Source organism: Colletes latitarsis, chromosome 11 (genome assembly GCF_051014445.1).
Source record: "Colletes latitarsis isolate SP2378_abdomen chromosome 11, iyColLati1, whole genome shotgun sequence".
Lineage (NCBI taxonomy): Eukaryota > Metazoa > Arthropoda > Insecta > Hymenoptera > Colletidae > Colletes > Colletes latitarsis.
Genome location: NC_135144.1, coordinates 17359644 through 17380314, shown reverse-complemented (window position 1 = coordinate 17380314; position 20671 = coordinate 17359644). Strand labels below are relative to the sequence as shown.

The 20671-nt window shown below is 37.8% G+C and overlaps 1 protein-coding gene across 3 annotated transcripts in view; it reads left to right on the top strand.

Moving 5' to 3' along the window:
- The window catches only part of LOC143348065 (protein PALS1), a 102681-nt gene that overhangs the window by 22028 nt on the left and 59982 nt on the right, over positions 1–20671 (top strand). For 2 of the 3 annotated variants that reach the window (XM_076777873.1, XM_076777871.1), the window contains exons 4-8: positions 3967–4027; positions 5009–5090; positions 11133–11218; positions 14072–14213; positions 15372–15562. In XM_076777873.1, coding sequence (XP_076633988.1) covers positions 3967–4027; positions 5009–5090; positions 11133–11218; positions 14072–14213; positions 15372–15562 — 562 coding nt within the window. The remainder of the gene's footprint in view (positions 1–3966; positions 4028–5008; positions 5091–11132; positions 11219–14071; positions 14214–15371; positions 15563–20671) is intronic. The other variant, XM_076777872.1, reaches the window with a different exon arrangement.

Here is a 20671-nt window from a genome sequence, read left to right as displayed (position 1 = left end):
AGTTCGAAGCAAGGAATCTTGCAGAATATTTAAATAACTAGATGGTTATTGATTGCTATTATCGAAGTAGACATAGTCCATGACAAAATAAAAAGTTTAAATATACATACGTAACGACATTTAGAACTTCATCCATTTCTTGAGCCGACCCATTAGTTAATTGGTTTTACCAATATAGCGTAATACTGTAACACGATTTCAATTCTCCTCCGAGAAGGTAGATGTCAGAACTTATTTGACCTCCCCGGTCTTGAATTTTTTTCTTCAGGTAAAATTATGATATGTACGTGCATGAATTTTATTATAATATTATGTTATTATATTACTATTATAAAAAGATAAAAGGAGTACATGCATATATCATCATGTATACACATCGTTTGTTCTATCCAAATTCAGGGTGTTCGGCCACCCCTGGAAAAAATTTTAATGGGAGATTCTAGAGGCCAAAATAAGAGGAAAATCAAGAATATCAATTTCTCAATCGAGGCTTCGTTAAAAAGTTATTAAAAAATTAAATTAAAATATTACAAATCATTCTGAAAAAATTATTTTTAGTTGCGGGGGTCTATTACAATCATTTTTGGTGAATAGACACACCCCCGAAATCCTATCCATTTTCGAGAAAAAAATTCGGGAAGATGTGAAATTTTACGATAAAATTAAAAAAATTCAAATCCTTCTGGAAAAATTATTTTCGGTTGCGGGGGTCAATTACAATCATTTTTGGTCATTATACATACCCCCCAAATCCTACGAATTTTCGAGAAAAAAATTGATTACCGAAAATCTAATGTGAGGCCAGAAATGCTTCCCTGAAATATCGTGCATATCTTTAAAACGTCATAACTTCTGAACGGATTGGACGATTTTAATGTTTAAAAAAGCAATCAACGTGTATTTTAGTGAAGAATATGTAGAAATTCTAAAATTACTCGAAAAGTTACTCCTTGACCACGTAAAATGCGAAAAACCCCATAAAAGTGGTCCAATATTCAAACAGCCATAACTCCCGCAATTATGAATATATTTCAATGAAACTTTTTTCTGAAGTAGAGCTCATAGGTACCTACAAGAAAGTATTAGACAACTTTTCTGTAGGGCGTCAAATAAAATTATTAAAAATGAAAAAGTAATTTTTAAGAAAAATCGACGGGGTGAGGTGCCTAAATTTTTTGACAAAATTAAAATATTTCAAATCGTTCTAAAAAAAATATTTTTGGTTGTAGGGGTCAATTACAATCATTTTTGGTGAATAGACCTACCCCCGAAATCCTACTCACTTTCAAGAAAAAAATTCGAGAAGGTGTGAAATTTTTCGACGAAAAACAAAAATTTCAAATCGTCCTAGAAAAATTATTTTCAGTTACTGGGGTCAATTAGAATCATTTTTGGTGAATAGACATACCGCCGAAATCCTACTCACTTTCAAGAAAAAAATTCGAGAAGGTGTGAAATTTTTCGACGAAAAACAAAAATTTCAAATCGTTCTAGAAAAATTATTTTCGGCTGCGGGGGTCAATTAGAATCATTTTTGGTCATTAGACATACCGTCGAAATCCTACCCATTTTCGAGAAAAAAATTCGAGAAGGTGTGAAATTTTTCGACGAAAAACAAAAATTTCAAATCGTTCTAGAAAAATTATTTTCGGTTACTGGGGTCAATTACAATCATTTTTGGTCATTAGACATACCGTCGAAATCCTACCCATTTTCGAGAAAAAAAATTCAGTGAATTTGTAAAATTCACGGGCGGAACTTTAAACGTTAATAACTTTTTAACGAAGCCTCCATCAACAAATTGGTATTCTTGATTTTCGTGTTATTTTGGCCTCTAGAATCTCCCATTACAATTTTTCCCAGGGTTGGTCGAACACCCTGTGTATCAATAAACGCAAATAAATCAAATTTTCACTTCCAATTGGACGTTGAACGATTATTTTTTGCATTCACGTGGAAATAATAATTTTCAATACTTTCTGTCGAAAAATTAATGATAGTTGATTGTTGCCTAAATGCCCTGGTATAACGTATGTAGTTAGTCCACACGTACGAAACGTAGAAAGACTCAAAGTAACGGAGAACATTGATTTCCACTCTATTTCGGCACATATGAGATTCAGTGTGTTATATTTAACGCGGCACGAGCGAAAGGGTTAAACCCATTACTGTATACGACGACCTGATAATGGAACACTGCGATAAAGTTTGCTCGATCTCTTCGCTTACACTCTATCCGACCGAACAAGCAAACGCAATCCGAGGACGATTGTTCTACAATTACACGAATCTTCGAAATATTAGTTCATGTTAAACTCGTACGCGTTACTAACAACATGGAAACCCCGAGTTTTAATAACCGATTTTGATAAAACTTTTGTAGTGTTATAAGAATTGAAAATTTTGTAATTCTATAAAATTAAATAGAAATTAATTAATTTCATTATCATCAAAAATTTATAGCTAAACTTGCCATGTAAACGAATTTATTTCATTCTTTTGTAATCCGTTCGAAAGGTATATTTCTCGAATGAATAAATAAATATAAAAAGTCCCAGGTGCATCGTGACGTTAACAAAGGAATCGAATAGAAATTCCCATAAATATTTTCGCGTTATCATCGAGTTACGTGAATAATTTTGTCCCGTATTCGTGTGCTATCGAAGTAAATAACCGAAAGGGAGAAAAAAAAAGCTCGTCTGCAAGAAGTCGAAGGCAGCCGTGGGTAACGGCAACGAAACAAAATACTCGATGCACAGTGGCGTAAAGCGCATCGAACCGTCTTCTCCGTCTTTAATTTTTCTCGTCGGTTGCCAGTGAGCAGTTCCAAATATAAATCCCTCGTTCGTTCGTACGTGCCATCCATTCTCGGCCCCGGTGGAGAGTTTATTTTCTATGGTCCCGGCGACACGTGCGCGTGAACGTCGTCGCGTCTTGTCTCGTCTCTCGGAGAACTTCTCGTCAAAGATTTCGCGAGTTTCCCAGCCTTTTTTCCACACACACACACACACATACACGCCTAACCTCAGCCGCGTTGCAAGTGATTTCCTCGATCGTTCCGTCCGTTTCGTCGAAATCGTAGAACTCGTCGACTTTGGTAAAAGTTTCGACGGTACACGGCGTTCGTCGATTGGACGTCGCGAAAAAATAAATAAAGGAAAATACTTTAATAAGCGGGGTTGTACGCGTCGTTCTGGACATGAGAACAGCCCGTGGAAACAAGCGTCGCGGAACACGTTCCTGTGGTTGGTGCACTTGGGTGTAGCGTCTGGAGAAGGTTTACGAGGATGTCGAGATTCTTTCGCAAGATCCTCTGCGGATGCTCGAGCTTGGGCCTCGACGGGCAGACGTTCGTCGTCGATGAATCCGTGGTAGACGACGGGACGAAGTCGATCGAGTTTCCGGCGAGAGATCAGGAGCCCGAGGACGTCGCGAAGTATTTCGATTTGTCCGCCATTAAGTTTATAGACGACGAGGACGATGATGCCGATTGCGTCGAAAATGGTACGCGCTGTGAATGGGACGGAAACAAAGGTTGATCGTGTTTCATTCTCGTCGAAACGTGTTATAATATTATCGTATTATGTAGTATCGTACTACTTCCGCTAGGTTTCATTTCTGGTTCGGTGTGTTTCTATCGAGTTGCGTAGGAAAAATGAATTTTTAGTTGTTGATCATCGAAATAATATCTGGGTCTATTTTCATACGATAGATGTGGTGATAAATGAAACGGATTTTTTAAAATCCAGATGTATTTCGACGACGCTGGAGAAAGTGAATGGGAATTCATAGAAATTGTTACCATTTTGGATTTCGTCCTACTAGCTATCGAAACAAAAGAATACAATACTCTGATCTTTACTAAAATTTATAGAAAGTCACATGAGCTTTTATTTTATAATAACTGCAATGAAAAAGGAATAAAATTACGAGGAATACGACTAATTTCTTGGAAATTGTTTGCAGCAGAGTTGGACGGGTTTAAGGCTGGTCGGGTGCGAGAAGCTTGGGTCATCGCCGTCGAAAGGTAATTCCTTCTGTTTCTTTATTTAATCATCTTTCACTGATAAGAAATCTAAGCAGGAAAATTTAGCACCATGAAAATTTTTAAATTCTCGGTTCTAAACGAGTGATCTTTTTAGAATATTTTTTTTTTCTGTAATATAAAATAATTTTTTAGGAAACGTATAATATCAAATTTTGGTTTCCCTATGAACATGTTTTTGGTCCAGCTTCTTGAAACGTAGAATAAAAATTTTATAAATTATGTTTTTATTCATCGCTTATAATTATTTTACCTCCGTTTTTATTATTTTCTTAGTGTCTCGTTTATTATTGCTGGGGAAACTAAAGATTTTCAAACACAAGTTATTTCTCAGTTAATTAACCTTGTTAGTACAACTAAATCCTCCTGCTTAGTATGCGATAATGTATTAAGTTTGCCAAGAAAGAATTGCGATAAAATGAGTTTGTTATTAACTATCCATTGCACGAAGTTTCATTTCATTTCTCAAACATCGCGGAAAGAAATTAATTAAACTCAAACTGAAGAGTAAGTAGCCGAATCTACATTTTCTCAACGAACTTTCTTGGTACCTTTTTTTCCCCCATTGGATTCCCGATCGATCGTGTTATGCAATAGAAGGTTAATTGTGGACATTTTGGCTCCGAGTACACGTTACACTTGCAGAAACTACTTATCGTCGTAATTCTTCGACTTTGCAAAATAGAAAAAAATATTTCGACCAATTTTTTTCTTGGTATTCCTTGTAAAAAGCATATTCCTAAACTTAGAAATGTTTAAAACCGTAGAATATAATTAGCTAATGCAAGGAATACAAAATTCAAAATTTTCAATTTTTTTACAAAAAAAAAGAAATTCAAGACAGAGCTTACGATAATATGTAGTTGAAGTAATTTAAAAAAATCTTCGATAGTTTAGACGAGAAGACGTTTCGTCGATCTTCGGAAGATTGAACTAACGATATGAATTGTTTGTCGATTGCAGACGCGCAAAAGAAAGATTGCAGAGGCTGGCATCGCACTGGAGAATCCAGCCTCGCGATATCGAAGCGATTCTACACCAAGAGGTAAGTGCCTTTAACGAGAGATATCACGGAAAGGTAGCCTTTCCAGTCCGATAGGCGCTTGGATAGATTCGTGGAAAGAAGGTCCTTCTGGCCTTTCGCCGCGTCGGATGAGAACGGGGATCCCTTGCGTAATACCACAGGAATACGATTGCTCTTCTCATTTTAATACAGGGTGATTCGTAAATTGTACGACGTTCGACACCAGATCGTATTACGCTACTCTGCGTCCATTAATTGCTTCGCTGATTCCAAGTTTGTTTTCATATTAACACGATCCGCATATTTATCGTGAGAATACTGCACGAATACGTATTTTCTATTCCCTAGTTTACGAATTAAACGTATACAATTTTCTAACCAATTCAGTTTTGCATCGCAATTACAATATTGCAAGGAGATAAATTACCCTGGGGAAAATTTTAATGGGGGATTCTAGGGGCCAAAATGAAACGAAAATCAAGAATACCAATTTGTTGATTGAGGCTTCGTTAAAAAGTTATTAACGATTAAAGTTCCGCCTGTAGAACGGCTGCGTGCACGCGATAGTGGTTCTCACTCAGTATGAGAAACTCTACCCATTGACGTATCGACAGCCCTACAGTTTTCTGAGTGAGAACCACTAGCAGCTGTTCGCAGCTAGCCGTTCTACAGGCGGAACTTTAAACGTTAATAACTTTTTAACGAAGCCTCGATCAACAAATTGCTATTTTTGATTTTCGTCTTATTTTGGCCCCTAGAATCTCCCATTACAATTTTTGTCACAGAGGTAGCCGAACACTCTGTATAATTTAAGCCAAAGACAGGTTAGGTTATATTTATTCGCTAAATAATCAACGTTCTACCTTCGTATTTTATTTTTAATAAGTAGTAACTTTTTAAACGATAATGGGCGACGGGGGCTATAGCCTGTAAAAGGTTTCTCGGCAGAGTGTCCTTGGCAACGTTTGTTAAGGCCAAGGTCAAGGTCACCGAAGTTGCCACCCGGTAAAGCCGTTATTTAGTAAATTATTTTTTAACGCGGTCGAATGGTTCGCTCTGGTCGTCAACGAGTGAACTACCCTTTACAGTTTGGTAATTGAACTATAGGGGACACGACCGACTGGCAATGGGAATGAAATCAATGCAACCCTGAAGGTAAATCGAGCGTATCGTAGAACAACCGACCACGCTGTTAATTTCTGTTCCTTCGAGCGGCCCGTCAATTACGAATCGATCAACGCGAGCAATCGGAGTCGACTCGTCGTTCTCGGTAAACGACAACGACGACAAAGAGAGGGAGACAGATAACCAACGATCGAGCGTCTCCATTGTATTCGATGCAATTAGTTTCTATTCCATCGGCGTTCAGTCTCGGGGGGGATCTATCGAACATTCTAATCGGTAAGCGTAACCACGAAATTCGCGGCATTCCGGTACGGATCATAGGCCTGGGACTTTCTTTTACTTATTTACAGTATATTACGAGCAAAAGGTACGTACTGTCCATTGGTTTACAATTTTTGCATTTGCAAATGTACAGACCGCCCCCCTACCCGTTAATAATTAATGAAATACAGTAATGCAGGTTAAAAAAATAGCGTGTTGAATAATAGATACTGTTTTTCACGAACGTGTTTTGTAATATAGTCGTTTGGGATCGAAGCTTTGAAAAATATTATCTTAAATAGTAAATAGTATTTTTTTTTTATTTTAGATCATACGATTTTTGAGTGATAACAATAAATTATTCGAACAGTCCCAGTCCTAGCGCGGAACCCCAACCGCGATCGTCCAGCACAGTTGGTAGAGACAATCTTTACGGAGGCTGTTTATGGTTATTGGTGGACTCAAGACCGAATCAAATTGCTTCGAACATCATTCGAATCCAGATGGTCTTGGAAGTCTTGTCTGTTCTTGCAAATTTTTTCCGGTCTTGAATTCTTCATGGATTTCAAACCTTTCAACGACGTTCGAACATTTTGTATAAATAGATAAATACATTTATTTATGCGAAATATTCATGGTTCACTGAAAGTTTAACCTAACCCAAGTTCCAGGCTGTCCAAGCTTTCGAGACCGATCGAAATTTCAAGATCCATCGAGACTTTCGAGACCGTCTGCGTTCGAATAACGATTGAAATCTAAACAGTGTTGAAAGTTTCATATTTCTCGCAGGATCCCAGATTCGAACGCCCCATGGCTATTTATGATACGTGGAATGCAAAGCAAACTAGCGTCGAGTGAACGGCGATCGCACGTGGCCTTGAATAGAGTGCAGCTCCCTGTCGCGCAATGCACACTGGTCGGAAATCCGAAAAAAAAAGACGGATAAACATGTTTTCTTGAACTTCGCGTTACGATGATGGAAACAGCTGTAAAGTGATCAGGCTCGTGATTATCCTGCAATCCCCGATTAACCCTGATTCATAGATATACGACTACTTGTGTCTTTACACACACTCAGACATGCACGTATTGTATTTACATATTAAATAAAGTTCTCTTCTCCGGGCCCATTCATGAACGAGTCGCGATATACAGGCTGTTGCATGCAAGTGGAACCTAACCTAAATCTAACCTCGATATTTTAAAATAATAGTAGCATCGTTTAGAATACTGTAAAATAGCATGTACACCGATCGTGTTGCTAAAAGTAAAGTCGCGTACGACAGTAAAAGGAGTTAAGTGGAACCTAACCTACGATTCTTTAAAATATTTGAATCGTACGAACCTCGATATTTTAAAATAATAGTAGCATCATTAAGAATGCTGTGAAATAGCATGTACACTGATTGTGTTGCTAAAAGTAAAGTCGGATATGACAGTAAAAGGAGTTAAGTGGAACCTAACCTACGATTCTTTAAAATATTTGAATCGTACGAACCTCGATATTTTAAAATAATAGTAGCATCATTAAAAATGCTGTAAAATAGCATGTATACCGATCGTGTTGCTAAAAGTAATGTCGGGTATGACAGTAAAAAGAGTTAAGTGGAACCTAACCTACGATTCTTTAAAATATTTGAACCGTACGAACCTCGATATTTTAAAATAATAGTATCGTCATTAAGAATGCTGTAAAATAGCATGTACACTGATTGTGTTACTAAAAGTAAAGTCGTGTATGACAGTAAAAGGAGTTAAGTGGAACCTAACCTAAATCTAACCTACGATTCTTTGAAATACTTGAACCATACGAATGTCGATATTTTAAAATAATAGTATCGTCATTAAGAATGCTGTAAAATAGCATGTATACCGATCGTGTTGCTAAAAGTAAAGTCAAGTATGACAGTAAAGAGTCAAGTGATACCTAACCCTAGATTCTTTGAAATACTTGAACCATACGAACCTCGATATTTTAAAATAATAGTATCGTCATTAAGAATGCTGTAAAATAGCATGTATACCGTTCGTGTTGCTAAAAGTAAAGTCTGGTATGACAGTAAAAAGAGTCAAGTGGTACCTAACCTACGATTCTTTGAAATACTTGAACCATACGAACGTCGATATTTTAAAATAATAGTAGCGTCGTTTAGAATACTGTAAAATAGCATGTACACCGATCGTGTTGCTAAAAGTAAAGTCAAGTATGACAGTAAAGAGTCAAGTGATACCTAACCCTAGATTCTTTGAAATACTTGAACCATACGAACCTCGATATTTTAAAATAATAGTATCGTCATTAAGAATGCTGTAAAATAGCATGTATACCGATCGTGTTGCTAAAAGTAAAGTCATGTATGACAGTAAAGAGTCAAGTGGTATCTAACCTTAATGTCACCTACGATTCATTGAAATACTTGAACCATACGAACGTCGACATTTTAAAATAATAGTAGCGTCGTTTAGAATACTGTAAAATAGCATGTATACCGATCGTGTTGCTAAAAGTAAAGTCGTGTATGACAGTAAAAGGAGTTAAGTAGAACCTAACCTACGATTCTTTAAAATACTTGAACCGTACGAACCTCGATATTTTAAAATAATAGTAGCGTCATTAAGAATGCTGTGAAATAGCATGAACACCGATCGTGTTGCTAAAAGTAAAGTCAAGTATGACAGTAAAGAGTCAAGTGATACCTAACCCTAGATTCTTTGAAATACTTGAACCATACGAACCTCGATATTTTAAAATAATAGTATCGTCATTAAGAATGCTGTAAAATAGCATGTATACCGATCGTGTTGCTAAAAGTAAAGTCATGTATGACAGTAAAGAGTCAAGTGGTATCTAACCTTAATCTAACCTACGATTCTTTGAAATACTTGAACCATACGAACGTCGACATTTTAAAATAATAGTAGCGTCGTTTAGAATACTGTAAAATAGCATGTATACCGATCGTGTTGCTAAAAGTAAAGTCGTGTATGACAGTAAAAAGAGTCAAGTAGAACCTAACCTACGATTCTTTAAAATATTTGAATCGTACGAACCTCGATATATTGAAATAATAGTAGCATTATTAAGAATGCTGTGAAATAGCATGTACACCGATTGTGTTGCTAAAAGTAAAGTCGTGTATGACAGTAAAAAGAGTCAAGTGGAACCTAACCTAAATCTAACCTACGATTCTTTGAAGTATTTTAACCATACGAACGTCGACATTTTAAAATAATAGTAGCGTCGTTTAGAATACTGTAAAATAGTATGTATACCGATCGTGTTGCTAAAAGTAAAGTCGTGTATGACAGTAAAAGGAGTTAAGTAGAACCTAACCTACGATTCTTTAAAATACTTGAACCGTACGAACGTCGATATTTTAAAATAATAGTAGCGTCATTAAGAATGCTGTGAAATAGCATGAACACCGATCGTGTTGCTAAAAGTAAAGTCAGGTATGACAGTAAAGAGTCAAGTGAAACCTAACCCTAACCCACGATTCTTTGAAGTATTTTAACCATACGAACATCGACATTTAAAAATAATAGTAGCGTCGTTTAGAATACTGTAAAATAGCATGTATACCGTTCGTGTTGCTAAAAGTAAAGTCTGGTATGACAGTAAAAGGAGTCAAGTGGAACCTAACCTACGATTCTTTGAAATACTTGAACCTTACGAACGTCGATATTTTAAAATAATAGTATCGTCATTAAGAATGCTGTAAAATAGCATGTATACCGTTCGTGTTGCTAAAAGTAAAGTCTGGTATGACAGTAAAAAGAGTCAAGTGAAACCTAACCTACGATTCTTTAAAATATTTGAATCGTACGAACCTCGATATTTTAAAATAATAGTAGCGTCATTAAGAATGCTGTAAAATAGCATGTACACCGATCGTATTGCTAAAAGTAATGTCGGGTATGACAGTAAAAAGAGTCAAGCAGAACCTAACCTACGATTCTTTGAAATACTCAAACCGTACGAACCTCGATATTTTAAAATAATAATAGCATCGTTTAGAATACTGTTAAATAGCATGTATACCGATCGTGTTGCTAAAAGTAAAGTCGTGTATGACAGTAAAAAGTCAAGTGAAACCTAACCTACGATTCTTTAAAATACTCGAACCGTACGAACGTCGATATTTTAAAATAATAGTATCGTCATTAAGAATGCTGTAAACTATCATGTACTCCGATCGTGTTGCTAAAAGTAAAGTCAGGTATGACAGTAAAGAGTCAAGTGAAACCTAACCCTAACCCACGATTCTTTAAAATACGTTAACCGTACGAACATCGATATTTTAATATAATAGTAGCGTCGTTTAGAATGCTATAATATATGTAGCATGTATACCGATTGTGTTGCTAAAAATAAAGTTATTCGGGAAAAGGGTCTATCGTTATATGGTGTTCGACAGCTGTGCACGGTGTCCTATTCCACAGGTTGTGCCCCTCGAAACGTTTGCCCCACGGAACTCTCTCCGTCTTTCTCTCCGTTATTTTTTCTCCGCTTCTTTCTCCATCTATTCCGTTGGTGTCGCGTGCCAAGGCAAAACAGACGAAAAAGAGCATCGATCGAGCTGCTTTCCCGTCGCGGAACCCTTTGTTCCCAGCTGCAAAGCGCTACCGTTTGCCAGGTAAACCCAACTGATCGTTTTGCTTCCTCGTTCTGTGCAGATCAACGAGTCAGTGGCATCCACCAGCGGGTACAGCGCGAACAAAAATGTGACTGGCAATCAAATTACCGTGACGCTTGCGGACAAGTAAGTGGACATTTCATTTTTGACCGTTTCTTGATCTTACGTAGATATTAACATAGAGTAGAAAACAACTGCCTTATATAATTTTACGTAACGTCTACGGTTCAAGTTTCAGTCGAAATTTATCGAATGTAATTAAAAAGTTGGCGGGGCCCATTTGGCCTCCTACGCTAAGTATTAAAATCTACGAAAAAGACTACTGTAGCGAACGCGTTAACCCATTGTGTACACAGTGTCCCATTTACTGGACGTTCGGGAAAAAAATTATTTACTGATATTTAAATTTCTTTCGAATAGTACGCGGTTTCGATAAATATTAAACATCGGTACAAAAAGAAAGAATAATTTTGAATTATACATAATGAATTAATTGAACCTGAACTCAGCGAAATGATGCTTCAGTGTTCGGATAACGTTACTTATCAATAAGTTTCGTCGTGTATTGCAAGATATATATCATGAAGTACGGCGAAAGGTCGATTATTGGAAATAATAGGGGAACAAAACGTTTCCGATAAATGAATTTTCGAGTAATTGATCGGTAGAGACAAAAATAAACGGATCAGACATTTGAAGGTCAGATATAATTTGTGTTACTAAATGCAGTTACAATTTTTATAACAGTTTACTTATCTGTTTTTACTTGCCCGAATAACGACCAAATAATTTAATAATAATCCAACATGTACTTTTTGGATCTTGTTCTGCGTGTCATATTAAATACAGGGTGTTCCACCACTGGGAAAAATTTTAATGGGAGATTCTAGAGGCCAAAATAAGACGAAAATCAAGAATACCAATTTGTTCATGGAGGCTTCGTTAAAAAGTTATTAACGTTTAAAGTTTCGCCCGTGAATTTTTCAAATTCACTGAATTTTTTTCTCGGAAATGCGCAAGATTTCGGGGGTATGTCTATTCACCAAAAATGATTGTAATTGACCCCTGTAACCGAAAATAATTTTTCCAAAACGATTTGGAATTTTTTTTTTCCGTCGAAAAATTTTACACCTTCTCGAATTTTTTTCTAGAAAATGGGTAGGATTTCGAGGGTATGTCTATTCACCAAAAATGATTGTAATTGACCCCTGTAACCGAAAATAATTTTTCCAAAACGATTTGAAATTTTTTTTTTCCGTCGAATTTAAGAAAAATTTAGATTTTCGGTAAGGAATTTTTTTCTCAAAAGTGCGTAGGATTTCGGGGGTAGGTGTAATGACCAACAATGATTGTAATTGGCCTCCGCAACCGAAAATAATTTTTCCAAAACGATTTGAAATTTTCTTTTTCCGTCGAAAAATTTCACACCTCGAATTTTTTTCTAAAAAATGGGTAGGATTTCGGGGGTATGTCTATTCACCAAAAATGATTGTAATTGACCTCTGTAACCGAAAATAATTTTTCCAGAACGATTTGAAATTTTTGAATTTAATTGTTAACTTTTTAACGAAGCCTCCATTAACGAATTGGTATTCTTGATTTTCGTCTTATTTTGGCCTCTAGAATTTACCATTAAAATTTGTCCCAGGTGTGACCGAACACCCTGTATATTGAATGTCTCAATTTAACATTTTATTTCATTGATTAAATGTTATAAATGTTAAGCATTCGAATACTTTCGTCTGCGAGTGTAGCTTTGCAAACGCTTTGTTTCCGAGTTACAGGCTTTCACAATTTCGTAACAAGGGGTCATGTTTCGAACGGAATGTCGAGTATGTAAACATGACTCTATTCCGCAGGGACGCGACAGCTAATACGACCATATTTCTCCAGGATAAAAGCGAAACAATCTCGCGGAAATGTGCAATTGTTTTTAAACAGTACTGAATAATTAATTGCTAACCATTCTTAGCTCGATGTAAATAGTTTTTATTCGATATAACTGATTTACACGTTTCCAATGAAAACAAACAAATAAACATCGTAAATAAAATATTATATTTTTATCCCTTATTTATTATTTGAATAAAATTTCACCCATTTTCGATCGCAAGCTGATACTGTAATTTCTATTGTCCTATCTAACAATAAGTATGATTGTTTACGTTATGCTGTCGTGCTTCCACGCAATTAGAGTCATGTTTACATACTTGACATTCCGTTCGAAACATAACCTCCGTTACGAAACTTCGAATACCTGTAACTCGGAAACAAAGCATTCCCTGACCTACAGTGGCTCCCAATCAAACTCGTTCATCATAGTTGCTTTTCTATTGTTGTTCGTAAACTGTAATACATAAACAGGTAGTACAAATTACATAAAACTGTAATACGTTAATGTTATTAATTTTAACGTATGGTACGAAGAGGGATGTTACCCTAGAAAGGTTATAAAAATCATCGTCCATTCTCTCATTTTAATTTACAATTACCAAATGTACAGAGTCTTATACAATATTGTTATCTTATCCTTTTATAATATCTTAATACTAACTACTCGATTTCTACATTAGTTTTATTACAATTCAATTTCAGGGCTGAAAATTGCCGGTTAAAATATTGTTGAGCGTCGTAAAATATTTCTACGTTTGCTAAACGCGAGTTAAAGAATGCAAATTTGATCGAAAGTCGAAACAAGCTTTGCACGGATATGCGTGCGTCGACGGTTTCTCGTTACCAGCGGAATCGACGACGATCACGCGCTCTGACGAGCATCGAGCTAAGCACGAAACGTGAAAACTCGCGGCACACCGAATAGGAAGTACAATTACAGGCCGGATGCGAGAAATTGCGATTGGCATGATTGATATCCCATTCCGATGCAACCGCGCATGGCGTTGTTTTTGTTCCCGGAGGCATCGTCGTGTCGGAAAACCGATTCTCGCGATACGTCTAAGATGTTCATTGATTCTGTCACAGGGAACCGAACTCGAATGCCTTTACCGCGAAACTCAGTAACGGTACGATCCCGAAGGGCATAGGAAAGGACACCAAGGACGCACGAGAAGGAAAGGACGCGTTGGACAAGCCCCAGACCTGTCTCGAGGAAACCAATCTTTTGGTTAGTCGATGAAATCTTTTATTCATTTATTTATCATAAATCGAAGTAAATGCAATGCAATGGCTTTAGGTTAGCTCTTCTCAAGTAGAAGGGACTCTCGAAGATGGAAATTTACGTTTCTATCTAGAACCAGTAATAGTATTTTTCGTTACGTATAAGGTAATCGTTAATTTAGCTACGATAAAAAAATGTATGACGTTCGTCCTAGATTGTTATAAGTAGACTCATCGATAAAGGTCGGCAACCGCGAAAATCAGCTTGAACGAGTCTCCATCTGGTGATTTTGATTAACGCAGAATCGTTTTTCCGCGTTTTTGCGCCAAACGGAATTTATTTTTTTTTGTAACTGAACGCGAAAGATAAAGAGCAACGCCGAGCAAGCAGCTAACGCTAGTGTATCGGTGTTTTTAATATCCTTGAAAACGACTCGCGGTTCACTTCTATCTTTACACCAGACCGGGTAAAAAATGATTTCTCCTTCGCGTTGCTTATGTAAACGCGTTCGCGCGAGTCGGTTAGGTGTGAAGTAACCATTTCCCGGAATTGCAATTCGTTGTCTGTGCTTCATTCCTACATAATTAATCGCCGCGAACATCGCGAGGAATTCGAGAAAAAAATGCCCGGGGGAACAGGTCGTTACATACAAATAACCCATTGGGCGCTGCGATCGTTCGTAAGCGATCGGTGCACCGCCCAGCGGGCCACAATTGAATTTTAGCAGTTCGGGGTTTCATCTCAACGCATTATTTAATCATTCTTTAACTAAATCGATTTCATTATTTTGCAACTTTATTAAAAACGAAGGTGTATAATTAGGATCGTAAAAAATGGTAAAAAAAATAGTCAAAATTTATGGTCCCCGAAAAACAAAGTTTAACCTAACTTCGTACTGATCGCACGTTTTCTTCGTTCTCAATTGTAAGAGCTAATCGGTTTCGTGGCCTGGATGAGAATTTTTTTTATCGATTTTAGATCATTAACGATGCGTGCGAGCGTTCCACGTTCGATAACGCGCCCTCCAATCTCGCCGTCACTGTTGACAAAGTCTGTTCCACGACGCGCGAAAAACTAGCCGCGACAGCTTGATTTCCCTGCGGGTGAGACATTTGTACGAACGGAGTTCGTTTCGTAATCGCGAAACCGTGATTCATCTTCCAGACGCCGGTGCAAGGCGGAAGAGTCGGGGAACGACGCGCCAGCAGTCCCTTCCAAAATGGTCAAACAGAAGTTCTGATCGGGGAGCCAGAGGGCGGGCCAAGGTCGCCGCGGAGCTCGACTTCCTCGGCGGTAAACGACGGCAATTTCGCGAACCAACCGGACGAGCGCGACGATCAGCAGCCGATTTGCAGGCGAGTACCAAAATTATACTTTTCCGAGCAAATAGGAAGGGTTGATCATAACCGCTTTATCGAACGTTCGTCGATCAGCGTTACGTTTTCCATTTTATTCCCCTGTTGGCACAGCGGGCCAAACCGTGAATTTAGTTGGAAAAACGTCCCACGTTTTTGTACTGCGTGTGTCTCGCTTTCTTTCGTTCTAACGATTCTTTCTTCCTTTTTGCTGGGTCAGATTTCGTCGAGCTCGAGACGCTGAGTAGAAGTGTTATGGGTGGGGGGGATTGTGGAGAGCTAACCTGCATCGATAAATATGTCTGAAAACTTCCGACATAAAAAAGTTGTATAGTTCGTTGCCAAGAAAATTATGAATGGTTGAAATAAGGTTACTTTTTTAAAAGATCTCCAATAATAATTCATATGGTAACAAAGTATCTCGACCAAAGGCGTTCCATCGATCCGGGCGTGATATTCACCTCTTAATTGTAATTCGATCTATTCGTGTTCGACTGCTAAGATATTAAGGTTGTGTACTATCATCCGTTCCGTGAGACGAAGCTGGACGTAAACAATGCAGTAACGTGATCCAAATGTCATCGTGCACTGTGTCGACACGAGAGGACAGTCTCTCTGTATCGTGGGTTCGACGCACGGTGGACATTCGAAAAGAGACGACAAATTAAAACATTTAGTATGGCTGGTCGAGACTAATAAGTTATACAAATCCAACGATAGCAATGTCGTTTTGTACGTGAAGATAATCGTAATATTCTACGAAAAAAAATTGTTTAGAAGTTTTTAACATCCAATCGTTCGAAAGTTAACTATCTTTTATTCGAATAATTTTTTTGTTAGATTAGCGGAAACGTCTGAAAAACGATGGTTAGACTTAAAGGATACATTTTGTATATTCGGTGAATTGGCTCCTGTTAATACGGTCTTGCCACAGTCATGTGGTTTTATTGAGATCCATTTATCGCCTCGTAAAACTGACTATACGTTCAACTCGCAGACTTCGTGTAAACGAAACCACGTGACCGCAACGAGAATCGTCTTGGTAAATAAATCCGCGTTCAGTGTTTTGCCCACGCGTCATTAAAGAATTTTTATTATTCCTGAAGCCCACTTTTGTACTTTTATTTACAAGTTGATTTATTTGATATTACACATTCAACGCGAAATAGTGTTCAAACAATCGTCTTAAACATACATATGTAGTACATAAATGTCGTACGTTAAATTGCATTTCCGTATTTTCGACTCGTATGGCAGGGGCCTTTATATTCCCTGAATATGTACGTTTGCATAACTTCTGCAAATCGTTCCGTCGAGACGGTTTAAGATCGCAACGAGCTTTAAGACATTCAAAATACTCGAGGCATTCAAGATATGCTAAACTTTCGAGGTTTCAATATCAGAAGTCTTGCAAAACCTTTCTAGGTGTCTTGAGTTTCGCCGACTTGTTTCAAGAGTCTTGAAACGGCTTTGAATCGTCCCGTCGCTGCGTGCAAGAATCGTGGGCGTAGGTCTCGTAGGTCCCTGCAACTCGCGAGTGCAACCGCGCCCACGCGGTTTCTTTGGATCGCTGCATACGGAACTCCGTAGGCGGCTGTCAGATGTCGCGGTTGTCGCGGTGCCAGAGACTCGAGCGCCAGAAATCTCCGTTATCGGGGGAAACCAGTCGGGAGTGTTTCGGAACGGATAAATCCATGAGTTTGTCCGTTCGTTCCGCCGACTGGACAGTTTTAAACGAGAACTTAAATGGAATCTCGGAGCCCCGTCGCGGCTAGGCGACGAATTGTTCTAGTCGTGGCGCGGGTATTAATCTCCATGTCAGAGTCTGATGTCGTCGACTGGGAGTTCTGCAATTATAACGCAATAAGGATAATAACGCTAATGGAATACCGTAATGCAATATCGTCCTCCATTTCACCTGTCCGCAAAGTGCGCATTTACGAAGCTGCGAAAGATCCAAAGAGAAGTTCCGTACTCTGTGCAATGATAGACGCTTTCATCCGTGAATTTCATCGTGAACGTTCAAACGAAGTGCTTCTTACGACTTATTAGCTGTAATTGCAGTCGTGTTATTTGCGCTAGGATATATTATTACAATGAAAAAAAATTATACCAGCGCAAAGAGGGCTCCGAATGCCACGCAACGTCGCAGGGTAGCGTTTCTCAAATCGTATCACCCGTTAGATTAGAAATAGCGATAAGTTGGGAACAGTAATACAGTTATCCTTACGCGGCAGTTCAATTTAAATAATAGATGACAGGTTGGCTATAAAAGAAACAGTTATATCCTGTATTCAGAATATTATATTTTTTATATTTATAATTTAATATAGAAATCAGTTGCAGCAAATACAGTTTCTGTCTATATTATCTCCCATTTGATAGCCGATATTATTACTTTTTAATTACCAAGAGATTAAGATCAAACGATTCCTCGAGATTGTTTCAGCGAAGTTTCCTACGGGCGTCTACGAGGCTATTCGCGGTCGTTTTATTTTGGAAAACGAGCTTCGTGCTTTTAATTAAACGTGTATCGCTGGGAACCTGGACGGTTCAGAGGTTTGGTGATTAATTTTCCGAAAGAGTAGTCGATGGAACCGAACGGATCGCTCGGAGGATAAAATAGAGTCGGTAATTCTAGACAGGGGCGGCTTAACTATGAAACTATCGAGGCTTTAGTTTCGATCCCCGCGTAGAAGGGTTGCCCAATCACTTTATATTCGTTCATTCTTCAATCTAACTATTCAAAAGCACAGAAGAAATTTTTATTTCTCCAATTAGCCGAAAATGTTCCTTAAAGACTGTATCTATGAATATCACATTTTTGAAATGCTAATGTTATAAATTATTTAAATCTTTTTGCTCTCAAAATTTATTCTAATTTCATTTAAAATTCAAATACGAACTTATTGTGTTAGGCGTTTTGCAAGATTGAATGAAAAAAAAAAAACAAGAATTTTTGATAATTAATTTTCTTTTCTCTGCAGACTTTTCCGTTGGAAGTCTTTCGGGGTCGTGTACCGATCTCTTCAGGATTCACAGATCTTATGAAAGCTAACCGTGCATTGTTGCAATTAACTTTTGGCCCCGATAAGTCTAGATCCAGCACTGGAACTTGGGTCCACTAGAATCTTTTACGTGGCTCGCGTATCGGTCATCGAGCTCACTCCTTCTCTCCTGTAGCCGCTTCGTCGGTATTTCACGCTCGCGACACACCCACCGTAGGTCGGTGTAAGTGCACCCTAAACAATACATTTTCCAGTCCTCGGCGATGCTCCGCCTCGCTCTATCCCAGCGTTTCCCAACTTCAGAACACCTCAAGGAATCCGTTTCTTCATGTTGTTATACGAGTCTTAATTTCATCCAAACGTTTTTAATTACGTGACATCTGTAATATCGATTGTTACCTTAGTTATTAAAGTTCCTTTTCAAAGTACTCGATAATGCACGCTAGTACGCTCAGTGGTACAAATAATGCAATAAAAATCGATAACAATATTATATGGCGGGGTATTCGCCTTAATCATAAAAATTTATAAATAATAATATACAGGGGTATCGGCCACCTGTCGATTTTCCTTAAAAATTCGTTTTTGATTTTTACTATTTTCGCTTGACGTCCTACAGAAAAGTTGTCTAATACTTTTTTGTAGGCACCTATGGGCTCTACTTCAGAAAAAAGTTTCATTGAAATATATTCACTATTATGGGAGTTATGGCTGTTTAAAAATTGGGCCATTTTTATAGAGTTTTTTTCATTTTGCGAGTTGAAGGAGCAAGTTTTCCAATATTTTTAGAATTTCTACATATTCTCCATCAAAATACGCGTAGTTTGCTTTTTTAAACATTAAAATCGTCCAATCCGTTCAGAAGTTATGACGTTTTAAAGATTCGCATGAAAATTCGGGCAGACATTTCTGGCCAGAAATTATATTTTCGGCAAGGAATTTTTTTCTCGAAAATGGTTAAGATTTCGAGGGTATGTCTATTGACCAAAAATGATTATAATTGATCTCTGCAATCAAAAATAATTTTTTTAGTACAATTTGAAGTTTTTTAATTTTGTCGAAAAATTTCATACCTTCTCGAATTTTTTTCTCGAAAATGCGTAGGATTTCGAGAGCATCTCTAATGACCAAAAATGATTGTAATCGATCCTTGCAATCGGAAATAATTTTTTTAGAACGATTTGAAAAATTTTTGAAATTTTTGAAATTCGACCGTATAGTCAATGAGAATCCAAACTAACTTAGCGAAGAAACTCTATATTTATCATGACCTATGCAAGGCGAATCGCAGCCAATTTGCTAATATTATTTAGTTTTTAATTAATAATTGTATTACCCAGCTAAGATTATTGATTGAACGCTAAATAATATTACCCAGATCTCACCACGTGGAGGTTGCTGCGAATGGAGATCCATCCACCCTCCATTAATAAAGAGCTTCTGTATTTTAATGGTCCATAACCCTTTTGCTTGCAAAACTGCACCGATTCTCTTTGGCATATTTTCTATTAACTTTTTACAATAATCTGAAGTCATATGAATCCCGAAGTCGTATTTTCAGTAACTCCCATAGATTCTCTATGGGGTTGAGATCGGGGCTCTGTGCAGGCCAATCCAAAACAGAAAATTTTTTAGTATTGAGCCAATTTTTCACACTTTTAGCAGTTTGCTTAGGGTCTCGATCATGAAAATTACATTTTCTTCTTTGAATGGCATATTTTTATGGCAGTCAGATTCGGCCGCAAAAGTCCATAAGGTGATAGGTCTACTCGTATACCTCGTCTATGGTGGTATCGCGATGAAACAAAAGAATCTGGTCGGTAAAACAGATCCTGTAGCGCGACATTTTCAAAGACAATCGTAGGCCTTTCAGTTTCGTTTTTTCGTTCGGTCCAGTTCAGGCGTGCTCGAACGTAGACACCAACAGCATCCTCGAACGGGAAGGAAATTACCTTCAAGTTATTCATAGACCGCGCAGGGGAAGCGTTCAGGTGCGAATGAATGCGCCCATTGACATCGGACCACTTTTGCACGGGGAGCACGCCGTGAATGGATTCGAAACGAGCGCTACTGGCTTTCCGTGCCGAAGCGTGCCGACGCG